At 34.9% G+C, this 17,819-nt stretch overlaps 1 protein-coding gene across 7 annotated transcripts in view; it reads left to right on the top strand.

The window, feature by feature from the left end:
- Positions 1-17,819, top strand: part of ROBO1 (roundabout guidance receptor 1) — a 740,888-nt gene that overhangs the window by 460,934 nt on the left and 262,135 nt on the right. For all 7 annotated transcript variants that reach the window (XM_032989478.2, XM_032989487.2, XM_032989502.2 and 4 more), the window contains one exon: positions 9,785-10,111. In XM_032989478.2, the coding sequence (XP_032845369.1) occupies positions 9,785-10,111 (327 nt within the window). The remainder of the gene's footprint in view (positions 1-9,784; positions 10,112-17,819) is intronic.

The raw sequence follows: 17,819 nt of genomic DNA, 5'->3' as shown, positions 1-17,819 counted from the left end.
TTTTGAGGAGTATGTGATTAATCTGCATTTATATGGGAAGATAAAATATTGCACAAGTTCATTGAAAATGCTATATTGGTTTCAGCTTATTGCTGCAAGCAGAATCATCTCTCACTGAGTTGTGATGTCAGTGTCCAGCAGTATGATCTGATTTGACTAGCAATGTTCTTACAAGTTCAGTAGATTCTTAATTTCTAAACCAATGGGATCATAGTTCCTTTTTCTTCTCCTCCCAGGAGGAGATATTTATTGCTTTCCCCTCAGAGCATGTTATCTTCTATGCTTTTTGTACTAATGTACTTTATATTTGAATTATGTTTTGGAAAGATGATAGGGATAGATGGCTTTCAAATAAGTGATTATTTGTTTGTTTGTTTTTTTTTTTTTTTAACTACTATAAAATGTTTTAATTGATACTGATCTATACATTTTATGTAATTGGAAACAACTAATTGAAAATGGGTTTTCATTTGGATTTAAATTTTCGTTCTTCCTTATGCAACTAAAACATGGCAGTATTATGTTACTGCAGTAACAACTTGTAATTGAAAGTGCCTGTTTTTTTTTGTAATTGTCCAAACTTCATGTTGTACAAAAAGTCAAATTGATTTAAATGGAGTGAAAGAGAGCTGTGTTACTCCAAATTTTTAACACATTAAAATAAGAACAATAGAAATAAGGAAACAACTACTTAATAGTGATTCTTTTTATACCATTGTTAATCTTTTCTAAAGTATGAGCACTGAATAATGAAATTCAAACTTATTCCTGAGCTGACATAACTCTCCTATTAATACCTAACTCTCAGATTCATGAGGGCAGCTTTGATATTTCATTTACCCTTGCATCTGAAACTAATTTATAATCATGTTAAAAAGTAGGATTTTGGATAGGTGTTTTGAAGCCTCATATTTATCTTTAAATCTATTTTGGAAATAAAAATAAATGGCAGTATCAGCTGTATGAGATGTACCAAAATTGGCACAGGCAGAAGCCTCAGAATGCTGTTGACTTTGGTGTTGCATTTCTGGGCTTCTGTTGTCACAGAGTTCAGGGGTGTTGCCTGATACAGCTGAGAAGAGAAAACCCTTGGTCCTATTGAGAATGGGTATTTCTCTGGCTTCCCAATAGCCCTGCAGAAATGGTGATCGTTTTTCTCTTCTCTAAGCCCTTCTCAGACATTTGAGTGTGCTGTTGATCAGTATCAGATTCAATCTCACACTGAATCTGGAAGTGGAAATGAATTAGAAGTTGGTATTCCTAAGTATGGTAGGAGATGGCTTTGAAAAGTCTGGAAGAATGTGGAGGCAATCCATAATCTGAAATAATATGAGGAGAATATATTACATTTGTTTTAATGACTAAATTATTTTTAAAAAGATCAACTCAAAAAGCAGGTATATCTTTAGATATATATTTTTAATGAATGAGTATGATCATCCAGAGAGATATTTTGTTTTATTTGTTTGTCCACACACATAAAACTTTGGAGTAAAATAGCCTAGTGTGCTGTAATCACACCACAAATAGATGAAATTTTTGACACTGACTACAGACAAACCTCAAGGTGAAGTACAATTTTTCTGCATCAGTATGTCTCGACAACTGAATTATCAAGACAGAATATATGTAAAATTAAAATATATAACATATAAAATATATCAGTATATTAATATAATAATATTTTATATAATAATATCTATATAATTTTGAGTCCTAAGCATTTTCACTAAACTGGTAGTTTATTTGGTTCCTTCAGTACATCTAAGTCCTCTTTTGGTTTTGCACTATCATTGTTTTCCTCCAAGTTCTGTTTTCTTGTCCCAAATGACAAACCAACTGTTCACAGCTAACAAGATACTCTTCCTGTCTGGCATAAAACATGACTGAGGATAAGGATCGAAGATGGGGAGGAGGAGAGCCCGACTCTACTTTGTTTTCTAATCCTCCCTCCCTCACTGCTCAATAGAAAAGCAAGTCCTGGCAATGGCAGTTCTCATGTGTCTCACAACACCCTCTGTCCCTGCATTTTCTCGTTTACTGTGTCTGTTTTTTGTTCTCAGGTGTGCCAGTGAAGCTGCTGACAACAAATCAGAGCTGTTAGGCCTTCCTTTGTAGGGAACACAATCTCTCAGGGAAGAAAAGGGCAGTAGTGATTGCTCTGAGCTGTCCTGGATCTTCTTACTGTGTCCCAACTCACGTTTAACATGTAATCATTTCCACTGTCTTTTTAGCTGTGTTATCCAGATTTATCCAGTTATCATCAAATGGTATCATTTTAATATGGTTCAATTATCTGTTTCCCTGGTGGTCTTCTAGTCATTCTTTACTTCAGCTCTACCTAGTATTTACAGCCTTTCGATAATTCTTTGCCACCTCTTTCCCCCCAGCTATCCTTTCTACAGTCTTGCCTGCCATTTGAGGGTCTCTGCAGCTCTCATAGTGTCATGGTCTTTGTGTTTCCCCAGTGCTTGCCTGACCCCACTGCTTCACTCATCCTGCAGTATAGGATGATCATCTCCAAACAGTTTGTCATTGCCAGGTTGTCACATCCATATCTCCAAAGATGAACTTGCCATCAGATGCATCTCAGCCATTCTCAGTCTTATTGTTGTGCTTTTCTTCTCAATATCATCCTGCTGTAGAAAACATCTCCCATTTCAAAGACAAAACTAGTAATGAAGTAGGCTTTATTACCCTTGTGTTTGTTTCTAAATATAGCATGGTTGCTCACTAGGTCATAGTTGATTTTGCATTATTAGTGAAAATACTCCTGTAATTTCATTAATATTTTCTTTAAGGGAAACTACTATTCCTGACTTACCAGTTTGATATAGGATATTTTATTTTTTATTGAGTGAGGTTTGGTTTCAAAAGTCAGTGCTCTAGATGCTATCTCAGACTATTCCAGTATCTATCCAGAAAGAAAAAATAAAACTGAATACTTTCTTAGGCTGGAGACATTACTGACTGCCTGAGGTTTTATGTAAATATCAACCTCTTACATAGATCAATACACATATTAATATTTTAAATTTATATTCTAGCTAATTTAATGAATAACCAGGTCAGGACTTACTTATACTAACTGCTGGACAAACCAGTAGCATGTGTTCATGTATCAAAGATTGACTGTAAAGCTGTGTCTCTTGAAAATAAACAGTTTGTTCAAGAGCAATTTTGAAGACTTGTATTTAATTTTGGAATAAGAAACTAGAGCATGACTCTTACTATTGCCACTTTCAGCTTCTGTGTTAAAAGTGGTTATTTCAGAAAGCTAGTCTCTCTTAGCATCTCCTGGGAAATATGTCTTTGGTTATTAAAACAAAGACTCAGTGTTAGTATTTGTGCAATACAGTACCTGCCAATGTTATTTTTCCATTCCCACCAGGCAGAGTATTTAAATAACTATAAGATGCTGTACATCTTTCCATAAGTCTTTTCTGCCTAAAAATTTATGGCTTTTTCTGACCTAATCGTGTATGTTCAGAATTACTGCAGAGTAAGGAACAGAAACAAATCATTTAAATGAACATGTTGTATAAATGTTTTTTTCTCCCTTGTTTATTTAGCTTATTGCTATAATACTTCAGCTAACTCCTGTTCAGTTGACCAGGACATGAGTATTGTGTAAATTGAATGTCTCTAGCTTCCAATGTTTGGGTTATATCTTCTTTTGGTAGAAGAGGCAGGCACAAGATTAGTCTGGATTTGAGGCATTTTAAGTACAGCACCCATTTAATCTCTTGTTTCAGAGAAATGGACGCGGCTTAAAACTCCAGGCTCTCTGTGGTTATTCTGTTGGGTTTTTTCCATCCATAAGTGTACAGTAAATTATTGGTTTCTGACATATCCTGATAGTATGGTAGCCATGACAGAAATGTAATTTATGATGGTTTAGCAATATAAAATACCTTAAGGTTATCTTTCTAAGTGGGAAAAATGTTTTGTGGGTGCCTACAACATAAGTTTAAAAGCTGTGGCCCACAAAATTTCTTTTTATGTTTTATAATCAGACTTTGTATTTGAAGTACAACTTGCTTTACCCAAAAATATTCATTAGTAACAGAAATAATGAGAAAGAACATTTGTTAATAATTTAATCTTGCATTAGGAACAGAAACTCTAATAGCAATTAAAGGAGAGGAACAAAAGGATTCCTTGACGTAATGGTGTAAACTAAAAAAAGAGCAACTTCTTTTTCAGGTAACATCGTGGTGGTTTCATGGTAGGAATGATCAGTTAGTGTTCAGTGTTTTTAGTTACATCTTGCTCACCTGTTTTCCATTGTGTGCTTAGAAAAAGAAATGGAGATGTTACTCTTCATTGGCAACACATAGGGGAATTGCAGGTTCTACTGATCCAAAGTGAGAACCTTGCTTGTCACATTTTATGGTATCTAAGTTATTGGAAAGAACTGGACCTATTCCCAGATCAGTATTTGAAACCATTAAACACACTTTAAAATACATTTCAAGAAACCTGTAGTCCTGGGTGGGCATTAATCAACTGATGTAGCAGTGCTGTTACGTTCCAACTATTCATTTTTCTCCTTGGTGTACAAATACTTGGCTCACTTGCAGGACTATAACACCTCTGTTGCCTGACATTTTTGTTCATAAAGGTGTCATCCTTTTAAAGTAGTTATGGAAATGTTCACAGTTATGACTGTGCAAAGTAATGTCAGGATTAGGTAAAAAGTGTAACTTTTTTTTTCCTAGACTATATGTTCAATACTCAGTTGTTAGAGATGAACAGTTGTAAATAAAACTCTCCCTGCAAAGAACTGCTTTCTGAGTCCAAAGTGATACAATGAACGATGCTATTCTCAAATCAGTGTTTCAGAGATATCCCTTAAATTCAGTTTTGGCTTTTGTGCTTTATGCCAAAGTAGAATTAAAAAAAAAATAAATTGCTGTTCCTACACAGTTAACTACTTTGGGAAAATCCAAATAGGCACAGCATTACTGGCTTCATTAATTACTTCATGTCTTTAGTTATTGAGGGGAGACTGCAACACCTGTAAAAGAAATTTCAAAATAGTTGCTTTTTAATATGCACTATTCTTTCAGGCTACAAAGCTCAGGAAATTAGATGTTTTGTTTAGGCTGAACAAGGTTAGTATACAGAGAGTAAGAATATTAAAAAAAAAATTGAGAAGTTGAGAGAAAGAAAGTGAATAGGACCAGATCTCTGGTGCTCTTCCTTGTTCTGTTGTTTTTTTCTTGAAAATTACTTGTTGTCTCTGAGAACAGGTAAACCCAGTAGGTTAGGTTAGCTGCATGTCTCAGGGCAGAAAAGCCACTTTCAGAAAAATACTTTTTTGTTTTGTTTTGTTTTTTGTTTAGTTATTTTCCCACTGTAACATGATGTGGCATTGCGTTGCAGTGTGTGCTTGAAACAGTATTTGAAGTCTGTTTGCCTCTTAAGTATGTATGGTTTGGGTCTTTCATGTGCAAAAAGGATGAACTCAGACTAGAATTTAAGACAAGGAAAGGTGAGCAAATCTTATGAGGGGAAAACCAGATGAGATTAGGTTGTTGACTTCTAACAGCAACAAGAACACAAAATCCAAGAGGATGGTAAAGAACAGGTTGCAATCTGCATGTCAAAGGGATAAAATCACAAGAAGTGTGTGGAGAGATCTAAATTAAAGGACAGGTCAGACACATGAATAATGAGGTATTTTCTACTCGGGGATATGTTTAACCTGAGGATTAGAGAAAGATTTCTAATGACTAGAGCAAGATTGTTATGGAACATCTTTCCAGTCAACATAAACATAAAAAAAAATTCCCCTCACTTCCTGAAACGTTTAGTTATATGTAGTGGAAACACCGGGTAATTAGGAACACTTTTATGTTCTGATGAAGTGTAACTTTGCAAGAATCACCTGACACTGCTTTTAAGCTTGTTTTGTTTGTTAGCAGTTTACTTATAACTTGTAGCAATTAGGGCAGTTACTCAGATTTATGTTACAATGTAAAGTGTTCCAGTAAAAGAAAAGAGTGGAGATCTTGTGCTCTGAAAAATGGTGTTAAATGATATACTTGTGAAATGGAAAAGAAATGGGTCCAAGAGTATAGTGGCTATTTGGCACTTGGCTAAAGGCACAGTCTGTCATGCAATATTTTTATAAAACAGAGGATAATTTACTATTCTGATATATATGTATCTTAGGAAATGAGATTTTCCATATCCATCTAAGCTGAAGTTTAGATAGACTGTAGATATGGTCTTGATTTTCAACTGTCTTGGGCTGCATGGTTCAAATATGAGGCACTTTGTTCCAGTAGCACATAACGTTTTTGTTTCCTTCCTAAAGGAGAAAACCACAGTGTTTGTACCCCTGATATCAGCAGCTTTCCCTTTTAAACACATTCCCTGCTATTTTTCAATACATTGTGTTTGTATATGCTAGGAACAGGAAGTTTTAAGGTGAAAATAAAGGCAGATCTTGCTTCTATGAGTTTAGCATTCATCTAATGCTAGCTTTCTTTGAACCTTCACATCTGTTTATTTCAGCATTTGAATTCTTGTAAAAATAGTTGTGGCACAGTCCAAGAAACTAGAAACATGATTTCATATAATTGTTCTTTTAAGTAGCAGCATGAAATAATTAGTATGGCATACTTTAATTGGTGGCATCCTGTTGATATTTTATTAAAGACTTGAATTATAATAAAAGCAGAGAGCACAAGTTGGTTAGTTCCTATAACCCAGTGCTGTCATCTTTGGGGGAAAGAAAAAGCAGCTCTGATTGTAGATTTAATGGCAGATCCAGCATGTAATAGGTGTTCTGCTTCTATTTTTTTTTTTACCAAATATCCCCTTGGGAAGGATTTTTGACAGGAAAATTACAGGATTGGTGCCCACTGTAAGATTTATGTTGATAATTGAAGCTGCTTCTTCTCAATAAAATGTAAACACAGCTTAAATAACTACGCTAAAAGGAAAGAAAGATTTTAAAAAATAAAAATGTGTAGACATGTAGAAAGGTTATAACTTGGTTGTCAAGGCCATTATGCCCCTCAGGCAGTTGTCACTAAATCTCTGGCTAATGCTCACTATATGCCAGTCAACTACTCGTGAAACTTTTGCCCCTTTCTGCTTTAAGCAGTTTTATGAAATTTTCTAGAGAGATGTTACTTTATAGAATGCTAGGATAAAAAAAAAAAAAAAAAAAAAAAATCAACAACAACCAAAAAAAAAAACCCAAAACTTTAATAGATATTTCTGTCATTTTAACTCCTCTAATCTTACTAAGCAAAGAAATTTAAAATGTGTATGAGCATTCTTGGAGTTTCCTGAGGACTTTTTTCCCCCTAAGAGTTTTGAGTCTCAGCTTTTAAGAAAGTTTAGAGGTCAATCTTTAAACTTTCATTCTGTGCAGTACTTGAAGCTAGTGTACAAGCACTTGAATGTCAGTGTGGAAAGCGTGCATGCAATATATCTGAAAATGGTATTTCATTTATTTGTGGTCTGGGTCAGGCAGACAGAAACAGTAGAAGGCTTGTATTATATTGTGTACTGGTTGGCTAGCATTATCTATGAAAATACAAATGTGATATATGCTAGCATATGTGCGAACTTTTTTAAAACAATTCTTATCTAACTTTAAACATTTTACATTGAACTTGTCTTTTTATGTTTCCAGAGTGACTTAGAACAGTTGATTTTAGCTCTCTAATTCTTTGTTTCTGGGCCTTTCCTTGTGAGGTACTTAATAAGTTAATAAAAGTATAAACAAAATAAGGGGTTTGTCCCTGTCTAGGCTTTTTACCTTGGAAAGAGATCTAAAATTGGTCACCCCAGTTGTGAGGGCAGCATTATTGCATCAAGGGCTTTTCTCAAAAGCAGGATGAGTAGACACAAATGCAGTTTGCAATGACTGAGATGTGCTCTCAGGGCAAACAGGAGTGTATTAGAGGCCTTTTTAGGTACTGCAAAAGACCAGTGCTGGTTGGCACAATTTTCTTTTGTTGTACTTTTAGCTCTGCACTCACTGGATTTGGCCTGTGCCCTACCTCTAGGAGGTGCAGCTCAAAATCTTGCTTTAGAGTGATGTGCAGGACTGGGCTGCACAGTGGTGTGTAGCCAGCAAAAGGGTTTGGGAGCTTCCTGGCTTCTGTTCTGTCTGCCCATAAGTTAGTTTTCATGTCTCAGGCAGTTGTTGCAGGCAAAAGTAAATGTAAAATATAATTACTTATTTGCTTTAGGTACTACAAAGTCTTGCAATATTGTGAATATCCAAACAGAAATTGGAAAATTAGATAAATGATAAAAAATTTGTTAAAATTTAGGAATATATTGCTAAATACAATACTACTTATCTTTCCTCAAAGGATTAAAGAGTAGGTTTGTTTCTGTATGAATTATTTTGTATTTAATGATCAGTAATGTTCAGGTAAAACTGTCTTCTTTTACTGCATACAGAATGCAAATATATTTCACTGTAGTCAAGCCATACTACCAGGGATTTGGAAATGGGTGGTTAATGCTAGATGATTAGTGTAACATTTAATTTGCATTGATTATCCTGAGGTGAAGGAAATGTGAAATAAATGTTACATGAATATTCTATGTTTTAGAATATTTTTATTGTGTGTATATATATAAAATATATATATTATACACTCTCACACACACCCAAATAATATATACTGAAAACAGAGCTGTCTCTGAGACTTTCCTCTTCTTGTCTCCTTCCTATTTTCCATACCAATTTATGGTCTATTGAACTGCAGTGAATGGATACTGTATTTCTTTCTGTTGCTTCACAGCCGTTCAAAACCCATGTTATTAATGTCAATAAAGAGCCTTGGCATCTAAAATTTTAATAATTTGGAATTAGTGACCCAAGAGACTAATTTTATCCATGGCAAAGTTGTAGATCAAGGAAGAGAGAAATAAAGGAAATAGTAATTTGAAATAGAGTCAACAACTTAAAACCCTGACAATTTTGGTAGGTGCTTATTCCTAAATTGGAATTCTTGGGCACCCAGTTGGTTGTTGTATTCTTCTGTGCTATATATCTATCCAGACTATTATAATTTTTTTTTTTCATCCCAATTATCAGCTTGCAGTTTGAATTAGTTTGAAATGGAATGCTTTTCTGGAAGAGTATCTTATTTGCTTGTAACTTTTCTTTTATCCCCAATACTGTTGTCTCATGTTGTATCAGAGTTCTAGATGGGAGACAGTAAAAATTTTATAATGTAAAATGTTGCTCTTGTTTTTCCTGACATAAGAGGTATAAGAAGCACTCAGGCACTCCATGCATTTGTACCTCTGTGGTACAGCTTAACAAGTGAATAAAAAGAGCCGATAGTACAAGTCAAAGAAAGCAACTTTGTGGGTGCGCGAGATGTTAGGCTTACTCTGCAGACATTGCATGAATTAATGGGCTTTCCGAAAGGTTGAATGAGATTCGCTATGACTTTGTTATTAATTAGAGCTGTACCAGTTTTGCTGGTAGAGATGCACATATATATAAATTTATATACATGAGCAGATAAATATAAAAATGGATACGATTTAGGAACGTGGCAGTTCACTAATATAAGTCACCTCTTGAAAAAATGCTTTTAAATATATTCACTTGGGAGACCCTTGTACACAATGAAGTGCATTAAGGTTTTTTCTTCACTCTTTAAGATGATGTTCATAGCTGTTCTTATTAAATCCCGTACAGTGGGGTAATGGTTAAGTAGTTGTATTGCAAAACACAATGACTGTACCTGGCAACAATCTCCTAAGAAAACTTTGCATTTTTATCTTGCAGGCTCCCGTCTTCGTCAAGAGGATTTCCCACCTAGAATTGTTGAACACCCTTCTGATCTAATTGTTTCCAAAGGAGAACCAGCAACTTTAAACTGTAAAGCAGAAGGCAGGCCGACCCCCACCATTGAGTGGTACAAAGGAGGGGAAAGAGTGGAAACGGACAAGGATGATCCACGCTCCCACCGCATGCTGCTGCCCAGCGGATCTTTATTTTTCTTACGCATAGTCCATGGGCGCAAGAGTAGGCCAGATGAAGGGGTCTATGTCTGTGTGGCAAGGAATTACCTTGGGGAAGCTGTAAGTCATAATGCATCGCTGGAGGTGGCAAGTAAGTACATTTTTTTTTTTTCAGTCTTTGGTAACAGCCGCTTGCTTTGATGTTATTTGAAGATAAAAAAAATAAGTGTGAGCTGGCTCCGAGGCATTGACTTAAAAGGAGTGAAGGAATTATATGATTAATTATTATTCCTATAGAGATAGGAAACTAGAAAAAGAGTCATCAGAGGTATCATATCACTGTAGAAATTCAGACATCTTTGTGTGTTCTCACTATTTTTGTGCTTCCATGCAATTATGATTACTTAATGTTTGTTATATTTTGTATACTTAGTTTATAGATGTGTTTTCCTCTCCAGATAACTATACATAATATGATGTGTAATAGGAGACAGGATAGCCAGGATTTGATCTAATAGGCTATGTTTGGAATTGTTGCACAAATAAACACTAGAAAAAAAAATGGCTGATTTAGAAACACAAATTCATTTATTTTTTTCTCTGAGAAGTGGCCCACAAATTATATCTCTAGTTCTAAGTATTTGACCAACAGAAGGAGCAGTCAAGTATGTTCACATCACTTTGTAATGCTTATCTCTTCCTGTAAACCCTTTAAACTGTACTCATTTTAGAGGAAGAGAGTATACATGTAAGCATTTTAAGCATTCATATAGAGGGCCAAGTATAGGTCAAAAAATAACAATTTTGGGGTGCTAAAGTGTGAGAGGAAACCTTGCAATTCAAAATTTAGGTATCTATTTTAAGTTGCTTTTATAGGTTGCCTCTGTAATCTGTAGCAATTCATCTGGTGTCATGTTGAAGAGCTAGCACAGAACAGCGTGAGTTGCTTTCTAAAAAGACTGAACTCTCTGACTAAGCAATTCATGATGGTAACTAGCTCTGACGAAGCTCCTAGCTTTTAGATAAGTTAAATGCCACTGTTTTATAACTTTAGAAGGGCTAGATTTTCATAACTTTTACAGAAGGCAAAGGAAATAGACTATAAATTTGTGCATTTACTTGAGCCCTTTGCCTAGTCTGGTTCACATTCACAGGCAATTCCAAGGACTTCCATAATTCTTACACCAGAAAGATCTTGAGCATCACCTATAATACAGTAAATACGCATGATTAAGATCTATGACCGTGCTGTTTCCTTGTTACTGCCTTTCGTGATAAAAGTAATGTGTCTGACTGGCTGGATGTATGCTTATCCAGTAAATGTAAAACCTGTTTAAGTCATCTGTTGATTGGTTACTCCCAAACGTTATATCCAGTATCTTGTAGGTGTAATTTTTAGTGGGCATTAATGTGTAAGAGATTTTTAATTTTATCTAATTGCTGTTGTTTACTTTATAGCACTGCTTGTTGATTCTTAGTTTTAATGTTTTTTCACATTATTTTGATTTTTGATGTATCTTGAAGTAATGTTTGAAATGCATGTGGTGTTTCTGTGTTTTCCACAATTTTTCATCAGAACCCAGAAACATGAGGTAGACTTCAGTTGTTGCTAGACTATGGCATGCATCAGTTCAATTGATATATAATAGCTAAATGTGTTTGTCACCCCTGCCTAACGTCAATTTCATGTGTTTAGAGAATCTAACTGACAGGGTCTGAAATAAAAATATTACCACAAAGTTTTTTAAGAGCCTCTGCCAACACTTGAGACAAAAAAAAGATTAATATCTTATTAAAGGGATTAAAATGTACACCACCTAACAACAGTATAGTATTAAATTGTTAATCCATCTCAAAATTATCTTCATAATGAGGGCTAATGTCAGAAGATAAACACCAACAATGCTATAAGGGGAAAAAGAAAAATAAAAATCACAGTCTGTATTTGGAAATAAGATTTGTAGGTGTTATGGTATGCAGTTTTAATTGTATACCAGGAGAGTATAGACAAAGAATTTTAACAGAAAAGGTTATGATTTTAATAGAAAAGGTAGTGATGTGACAGTGCAAAAGCACCAGAACACTCTAAATAGCACAGGAATGAGGAACAAGGAAAGAGTTGAAGGCTGGTGGAATAAATTTGCATTAAATTAAAAATCTGTGCAATGTAGCTGTAACGCTATCGTCATTATGAACTGTAGCTACATTCACAATGGATTGCTGCAAATCAGCAAACTGTTTTGATTAGCTCAGAGGTACCTGTTTGGAGCACCACAGGATTAACATTTATATGTGTGTAGTCATATACAATTGCTGTTTTAGAAATCCTTATGCTATAGGTTACTTTTTCTATGTTTACAGAGTAAAATTGCCTTTATTTGGTTTCCATTGACAAAGTACAGAAGATCATTTAGAGTACTCATTTGGTTATATGCTTTGATGCTGCAATTTTAACCAAAAAGCTTCCATGAAATGTAAGAAACAGAAGTATGTTTTGCACTGTAACTGCTAGCTCTTGCTGGAAGAAGCAGCTCCTGTCTGCAGCAGTGTGTTTCATAATGTGATAGGGAATTTATCACAACGTTTTCCTCCATCACCTCTTACAGTAACAGTGTCAGTTAGGTGATGTTCCTTCACTGTTCAATGGATATGTAGATTTGACTTCTGATTCAGGTTAATACTAAAATAAATGTTTATATCTGTTATTACTTCATGCAGATCAATTTTATTTTAAGCCATTCCAATGTTCATCTTTGAGATAGTCCACAAAGAGAATTTGTTGCCAATGTAATAAGGTGGGCATCTTCCTTAAGTACACTGTGCACAGATTCCACAGTTGCAAAGAAGGAAATGTAGTGGGACTTCAAGTCTAAAACAATTTCAGAAGTGCGCTATATTAAAAGCTGTTTTATCTTCTTAAATACCTGTATATTTTAAGAACTTTAAATATAGCTTTAGGTGTGATTGCCACAATGGGGGAGAGACTAAAATAATAAATTTGCAGAGTTTTCCCTCTCCTTTGTCTCTTTCTATTCATCAACCTTTCTTTGGTGACTTGACTGAGGTGTGCATGTCATTTAATCCAAAGGATGCTGCATTTTCTTCCACTGATAGGTATCTCAATCATGATAGTGTTAGTCCTCAGTTAATACCATTGAACATGAGCTAAATGCCATTTGTTACGAGCAAACTGAATTAAGTCACTTATTCAATCTCTGCTTCTTGTGGCCCTTCCAAAATGGTTGAAGATCCCATGTGTTTACTTAGAGCATTGTGGATTTGTTATATCTTTTCCATAATGTTAATTTATATATATATATATATATATATATATATATATTTTGCATTTGTATCTCCTGCAGTTTTTGTGGTTATTTCCTTGAAACCATGCCCCATCCCAGAAAAAGCCTTAAAAACAAGATGATCCTTCTGGCTGGTGAAGAGTAGTATCTTTCTTAAACGTACAAAATGAGTACTTGAACCCCCACTGACTATATTTTGTTTGATTATATTGTAGGGTCTGTAACTTTACCTGATCAAATAGCTAGCCACTTGATACTCCAAGAATTAAAATCTCTCAGACACCTTAGAGACTAGTAAAACTATCCTAAGCTACAGAGTCCTGTACAGAGTAGCTTTATAATTTAATATTACATGACATGTTCTGTGTAATTTAGATCTGTAAGATCTTCATAAATGGGAAGGATATAAATTTGCATAAATAAGAATTCAGCAGAAAGATAAATTACAAGTCAATTAAGAGATATAGTTCCTGTTTAGGGGGTTTTTGTTTGTTTGTTTGTTTGTTTTTTGTAGTTGACAGGTTTCATCTGTATTTGAAACATTATTCCCACAAAATTTCTAAAATGGAGACTCGCTGTATGTGTTCCAAATTAATTTACAGTAGGATGAAGTTTCTGTAGAGTAGCCCAGAAAGGGCATGCAAAGGGATAATCAGATAACAGGCTGTAGTCATCCTTGAGACTTAGGCTGCTACAAGTCCATTTGCCTCCCTCGTCTTGACTTCCTGAACTCAGCCTTTTGATCACTGGAGACATACTTAAATTAGCTCCATGTTTTCCTTTTGAGGAATGTAACTGGTTTTGGATTACTGCCTACCGGTGACACATTCTCCAGTGGTGAAAGGTCCTAAAGAATGTGAAAAAGGGCATGTCCCTGTCAAAACGAAACTGGGTAATTCTCTCTATAAATGTCAGCTTTTACAGGTGGGAGCACAAAATGGAACCATGCTTGATTCTCACAGTAAAGGCTGGAGACTGTTTTGGCTATCATAAAAACAGTTGGGAAACAAAAGTCATTTTTCACAGTAGAGAGATAGAAGCAGTGTTGAGAAAGTGGAAATTTACCCATTAGCAGACTGGAAGGTGGCTGCAGCTCCTTCATATGGTTAAATCTCTCAGGGTTGTCTGGTGAATGGATGCACCTGATCAAGACTAAATTCAGTTATTGCTATGTGATAGCTTGATTCAGTGTTTATTTTTTGTTTTGTTTTGTTTTCCTCTAGTTGCTCTTTTGAGGAAAATTGTATCTCTGTGTCCTGTGGGTGTCTGTTATGTAGCATTATGTAGAATCCTATCCATGTCAAGAGTGGCAACAATAGCTACAGCAATATATTCATCTGTCTTTCTCCACTCTAAAATTTTTGAAGATGTTAAGCAAAATCAAATGCAAATGGAAGTTAGTTATGTTTGCTGGTCAGTGGCTTTGTGAATCTTTATTTCCAACCAATGTTTCTCTGAGAGGAACTTATTTCTCTTTCGCCATGAAGGTTCTAGGGTAACTTTTATCACATTTCTATTTTTCATTGATATATGGATTTGCTTCTCCAAAGCAATGCTTTTACAAAAGTATTTGTAAAATATGTACACATGTATGTCACCTCTAACCTCAATAACAGTATATCTTACATTAAGTAAGCTGATGTATATAAAAGCTTGCGCACATTTGTTTTCAATTTACAATGGATAATACCCCAAATACTTTCTACATCAGATCCCAGGAGCATTTCAGTTACAGACTTGCTATGCTGTGACTATAAAAACAAACAAACAAAAAATGTTACATAGCACAGGATTGACATGAAAGATGAGTTAACAGCTCGCTCTGCTCAATGGCTCCAAACCAGTAATATCCTTCTCAGAATGAAAAGTCATATTTCTTTGTGTTGTGTTTTCATTGCATGTTCAGTCTGTATGGTGTTAAGCTACATTAACAAGCTTGTTGTCTTGACTGCCATTGTACAGCATCAATGTTTTAAGCCAAGCTGAAATCAGTGAACAAATTTGCAGATGTTGTTACTTGAGCTGTTAATGTCTTGCTGATAAGTGACCTAATTTGGATCCTTATATGTATATATAACAAAGACAAATCTCGATTTTACAAGAATCTCATTAAGCTCCTATGTACATACAAAAAAATTTAGTGAAGCTGTACTATTGCTTACCAAAAGCAATGGCATTGCTGAAGTTGCTTGAGGCGTTGAAGGTTGTAAGAGTAGTGCTGTTGCTAATGCATCCTAGAACCTGCTATTTATCAGTGGTGAGTTTACCTTGAACCTGACTATTTCAATGCTTGTTGCATCTGCATAGTAAGCCTGGATTACTGTAAACTGCCTCTGAAGCATATTTTACCAAAAATGAAATATTATTTAGGAGAAATCTCTTTGCAATTAGGTCGAAGTTGCATGCAAATGTGCTACTTTTTATAATCTAGTTATCTCTGCTTGAGGAAAGCAAGACCAATTATTTTAGCTACTTTTACAAGTTTGTGTATATTACTTTCCTCTGCCATTACAACAATTACTGTCATATTTCTAGATACTAGTGTGTGTGTGTTTCTGTGCACATGCTCTACGCATAGTAGCATTGCATCCCTGAAAGTTTAAGAAGTGAACCTTGTTTTTTCATTAGATGAAAATGATGTTGTTGCATGTTGTGTTAGACCTAATGAGAACAGCAGATGCTTTACAAACCTCCTATATTTCAAAGAAGGCTTACCCAGTTATCTTTACTTTCACCTATAAAAAGGGTGAGAGGAGGGTGAAAGATAAGGAATTTCTTTGTCCAATGAAACCTCTATAACAAAATAGAGATGTTTTATCTTCATATTTTATATAAAGATTTCTGTTCTATACACTTCTAATTGAGTAATCTGTATTCTTCTAATCTTCTAATAGGAATCAACCAAACACTAAAGGAGATAGGGAAATAAGGCTGCACAGAAATCCAGCAGTGCAACAAGTGGAAATGCTTAAATATTATGGCTCCTACAGTACTCAGGTTTAATCATATTATTATTACCATTATATTCCCAGTTCAGGGTTAGAAAAAATGGTCTTCTGTGAGCCTTCCGTGGTTGTCCTGAGAGCCCTCCATGACTGTCCTATAACATGTTTTAAAAATAAAATAGTGACACATTTGAAGAATTTCAGTGTGAACTCATAGCATGGTGCAAACAGAAAAAAAAAAAAAAAAAAAAACTTCAGGAGATTCCAAATGAGAACAAAAGGTGCTACTGGGTAGAAACAAGCCATAATTTTAGACTGTCTTCAGACTGGACTGTCCTGACACGTGAAGGCAATGTGTTGAGTCTCTATGTTCATGTTCTTTATAAACAGAACTTACCTTTATGCAAGCAATCCACACATGGTCCATGTCAAGTTTCAGAGCAGATGGCGGAATTACTTTAAGGTGGTTTTATTTGATGAAATCAAAATATGAAATCTGATGTTTCCCACTGGATTACACTATTTCATTTTCTTTCCCCTCACCTCCTGCCATCTCATAATGAGTTTTTAGAGAAGAGGTATATTTACGACCAGAGAATTTGGCGTGATTCTTTCATGTGTACGTTTGTCATCGTTATAACATAATCTTCAGTACATACTAGATGACCGTTCTACTTCTAAAAATGCTTTGTGTCAGTTTTAAAATTATTTAGAAGGAATAAAAATGGCAAACAGTCACTGTAGGTGTCTTACAGTTAAAAAAAATTCAAGTTCCTTTGAATTACAAGAAACGAAGTTAACCAGCCTTTCGAGAGGATGGTTTCGTCATCAGCCTCATTAATTATTGTTGGTAAAATGAAATATCTCCTGTTGTTCTGAAATTCCTTTGGCAGATGAAGAAAAGGTTGCTGCAGAACCTAAAGATCAGTGATGATTGTCCTGCATTTCATTTTCCTGTGTTATGCAGAATATGAGCTGGTCAATTAGCTGCAAAGTTCTTTCTCACTTTCCATTAATTTTAGGCAACATAGGGTCTCCCTGAGTTATTTTTTATATTATTCGCTGCAAGTTATGCAATACTGTCAGAATTCAAACCACTTAATTGCTATGAATGTTCTGTGTTTTAAGTTATGCCTTATGTGCAATTACTGTTGTGTTAAAAGAATCAGGCAAACAACAGGTTACTCCCTTTTTCAGTTTCATGACAATGAATAAAACATTTTGTATATTTCCACTATTTGAGGCACTCATGGCCTCAGAGAAAAAATACACCCTTTTTAACCAAATTTATCATTTTTTTTTTCTTCATTGAAGAGAGGAACTAAATATATTGTTGGCAGTATATTGTCCTACCAGGCCATATCATTTTAGCATCGGGTGAACTTCAGAACAATTCTGTTTATTTGCTGTCATGATGTATGTGACTATGATCAGCAGTTGTAAGTACTGGATAATGCTGTTTTATTTACTATTCTTCCAACAGCTACCTTGTTTACTATATTTTCACATTGCCTACTAACAAAACTAAGAATTTTGTTGTTAAAAGTTGTGCTAAAATTATTTTAATGACTTTATTCATTTGCATGCTGTTTTACCATTTATACCTCATCAG

Source organism: Tyto alba, unplaced genomic scaffold (genome assembly GCF_018691265.1).
Source record: "Tyto alba isolate M040663 unplaced genomic scaffold, T.alba_DEE_v4.0 Super-Scaffold_14, whole genome shotgun sequence".
Lineage (NCBI taxonomy): Eukaryota > Metazoa > Chordata > Aves > Strigiformes > Tytonidae > Tyto > Tyto alba.
This window is presented reverse-complemented; position numbering and strand designations above follow the sequence as displayed.